At 38.5% G+C, this 2,264-nt stretch overlaps 1 protein-coding gene across 1 annotated transcript; it reads left to right on the plus strand.

The window, feature by feature from the left end:
• Window positions 1-946: 946 nt before the first annotated feature.
• LOC127192183 (olfactory receptor 51F1-like) lies at window positions 947-1,906 on the plus strand. Its single transcript, XM_051149504.1, has one exon. The coding sequence runs from the start codon at window positions 947-949 to the stop codon at window positions 1,904-1,906; it is 960 nt and encodes a 319-aa protein (XP_051005461.1).
• Window positions 1,907-2,264: the final 358 nt, after the last annotated feature.

A 2,264-nucleotide genomic window follows, 5' to 3' on the forward strand; every position in this document is an offset into this window, starting at 1 on the left:
CTGCCTCCCTGAGTGCTGAGATAACAGGCATGCGCCCTCACACCTGGCTCTCTATAGCTCTTACAGCCTCCCTTACCCACAATCTCTCTGTCATGGCCTTAACTGCTAAATTCCTGAAAACAAAACAAACTATAGCACCACAGTTTCTCAATCTGTCCCCTAATCCACCGTCACTGGTTGTCAGTTTCAATTTGCAAGTACACCTGCTTTTCTCAAGATCAGTAACATATTTTGATCTACATTTGAATATTTTAATACCTACTAGACTTGACTGCTCAAGCCGGTCAGCATGGTTATCAACATATCCAAAAGGGGATACCATGCTATCTTCGCTTTATGATTCTCAAAAAACATTTAGAATTACCAGGGTTTAGGAGATCTAATCCTCCCCCTAAAAGTCCACAATACACTGTCTTCATTATTTTCTTTTTAGTAACCCAGTTTCCTTGGCTGTTCACCTATTATGTGGGATTAAAATGATTATTTCTAGTTATCTGTGTCCAGAGAGTCAAGCCTTCAGATCCATTCCAAACACAAGAACATCTTTAAGTAGGCTTCTCTTGCTTACTTTAAACATGGCATATTCAAAATTAAATACACTTTTTGTGTGTGTGTTCTAAGAATCAAGTTCTCACTTTGAACATTTCTATTTTTGCATTTTAAAATGACTATCTACGCACACAGTCAGGTAGAACTTAAAAGTCTATGAAAATAAAAATAAATACATAAATTTCAAAATTATGTGAATATACTTTTTGGTTTAAGGATAAACACATTGTATATTCTAAATGTCTCTAATTATAATTGCTAGGTTAATAAATTTTAGTCTTCTGGATAACAGAATTTATTTCCTACAGTAGCCTTTTTCTAATCAGAAGACTGTATAAACATGTTTTAATCACAGTATATTTTGTTACTTTTTAGGATGTGAGCACTGTAAAGGCAAATGCCACAAATGCGGGACAACATGGGATTCCTAAGCAACTTCACATCAAAGTTACCAACCTTCTTGCTGACTGGCGTTCCTGGCCTAGAATCTGCTCCTGCCTGGATCTCCATCCCTTTCTGTTGTCTTTACACCACAGCCCTCTCTGGCAACTGCATGATCCTCTTTATCATTGTGGCCCAGCACAGCCTGCATGAACCTATGTACTATTTCCTCTCCATGCTCTCCGCCACTGACCTGGGTCTGACTGTTTCTACAATGTCAACCACCTTGAGGATACTGTGGTTTCACGCGAATGAAATCAGTCTAGATTTATGCATTGTTCAGATGTTTTTTCTTCATGGATTCACATGTGTAGAATCTGGCGTGCTAGTGGCTATGGCGTTCGACCGTTATGTAGCAATCTGCAACCCTCTTAGATACACTATGATTCTTACTAATTCTAGAATCATTCAGTTGGGTTTCCTAGTGATTATCCGCACTGTAGTATTAATTGTCCCAGTACTTTTGCTCCTTAAGCCTGTCTCTTTCTGTAAGGTGAATATCCTGTCCCACTCCTACTGCTATCATCCAGATGTGATTAAGTTAGCATGTTCAGACACTCGGGCCAACAGCATCTGTGGATTAGTTGGTCTCATTCTGACCACAGGGGTAGATATTCCGTGCATTGTCTTGTCTTATATACTGATCGTTCGCTCTGTCCTCACTATTGCCTCCTCTGAAGAAAGGCACAAGGTCTTCATCACCTGTGTGTCCCACATTGGAGCAGTTGCTATTTTCTATATCCCTCTTTTTAGCCTGTCTATGGTGCATCGCTATGGTCGGTCAGCCCCCAAAGTAGTCCATTCAATGATGGCCAATGTTTTCCTTCTTTTACCCCCTGTGCTCAACCCCATCATTTATAGCATAAAGACAAAACAGATCCGAAAGGCTATTCTTAGTTTGCTCCTTGCAAAATAAGCAGAGATTACTCTTAACCCTGGTGTGATTTTCATGCTGCAGAAGCAACTGTGTTTGGAGATTCTCCATTAGATGTGAGAGTTTTCAAGTCTTTAATTTATTAAGCAAGGTTTAAAGAATGTTTAGATATTTTCTGTTTGAAATGCAGGTATGCTATGCTTTCCATGAGTTTTACAGTTGTATCAGAGAAATGTAAATAATAATAATGAAATAAAACTGCTGCTCAAAGTAACTGATATTTCCTGCTAGGTTTTCTACTAGTGGCTCACAAAACACATTTCATCTTACACTTCTAAGCAGCCCAACAAATTATATAACTATTTACAATACAATTAAAATACACACAGTTGATTAAGTA

The sequence above is a fragment of the Acomys russatus genome, chromosome 7 (assembly GCF_903995435.1).
Source record: "Acomys russatus chromosome 7, mAcoRus1.1, whole genome shotgun sequence".
Classification (NCBI taxonomy): Eukaryota; Metazoa; Chordata; class Mammalia; order Rodentia; family Muridae; genus Acomys; species Acomys russatus.

Excerpts from the sequence above, each read along its gene's own strand:
- LOC127192183 (XM_051149504.1), top strand. The coding sequence starts at position 947 with ATGCCACAAATGCGGGACAACATGGGATTCCTAAGCAACTTCACATCA.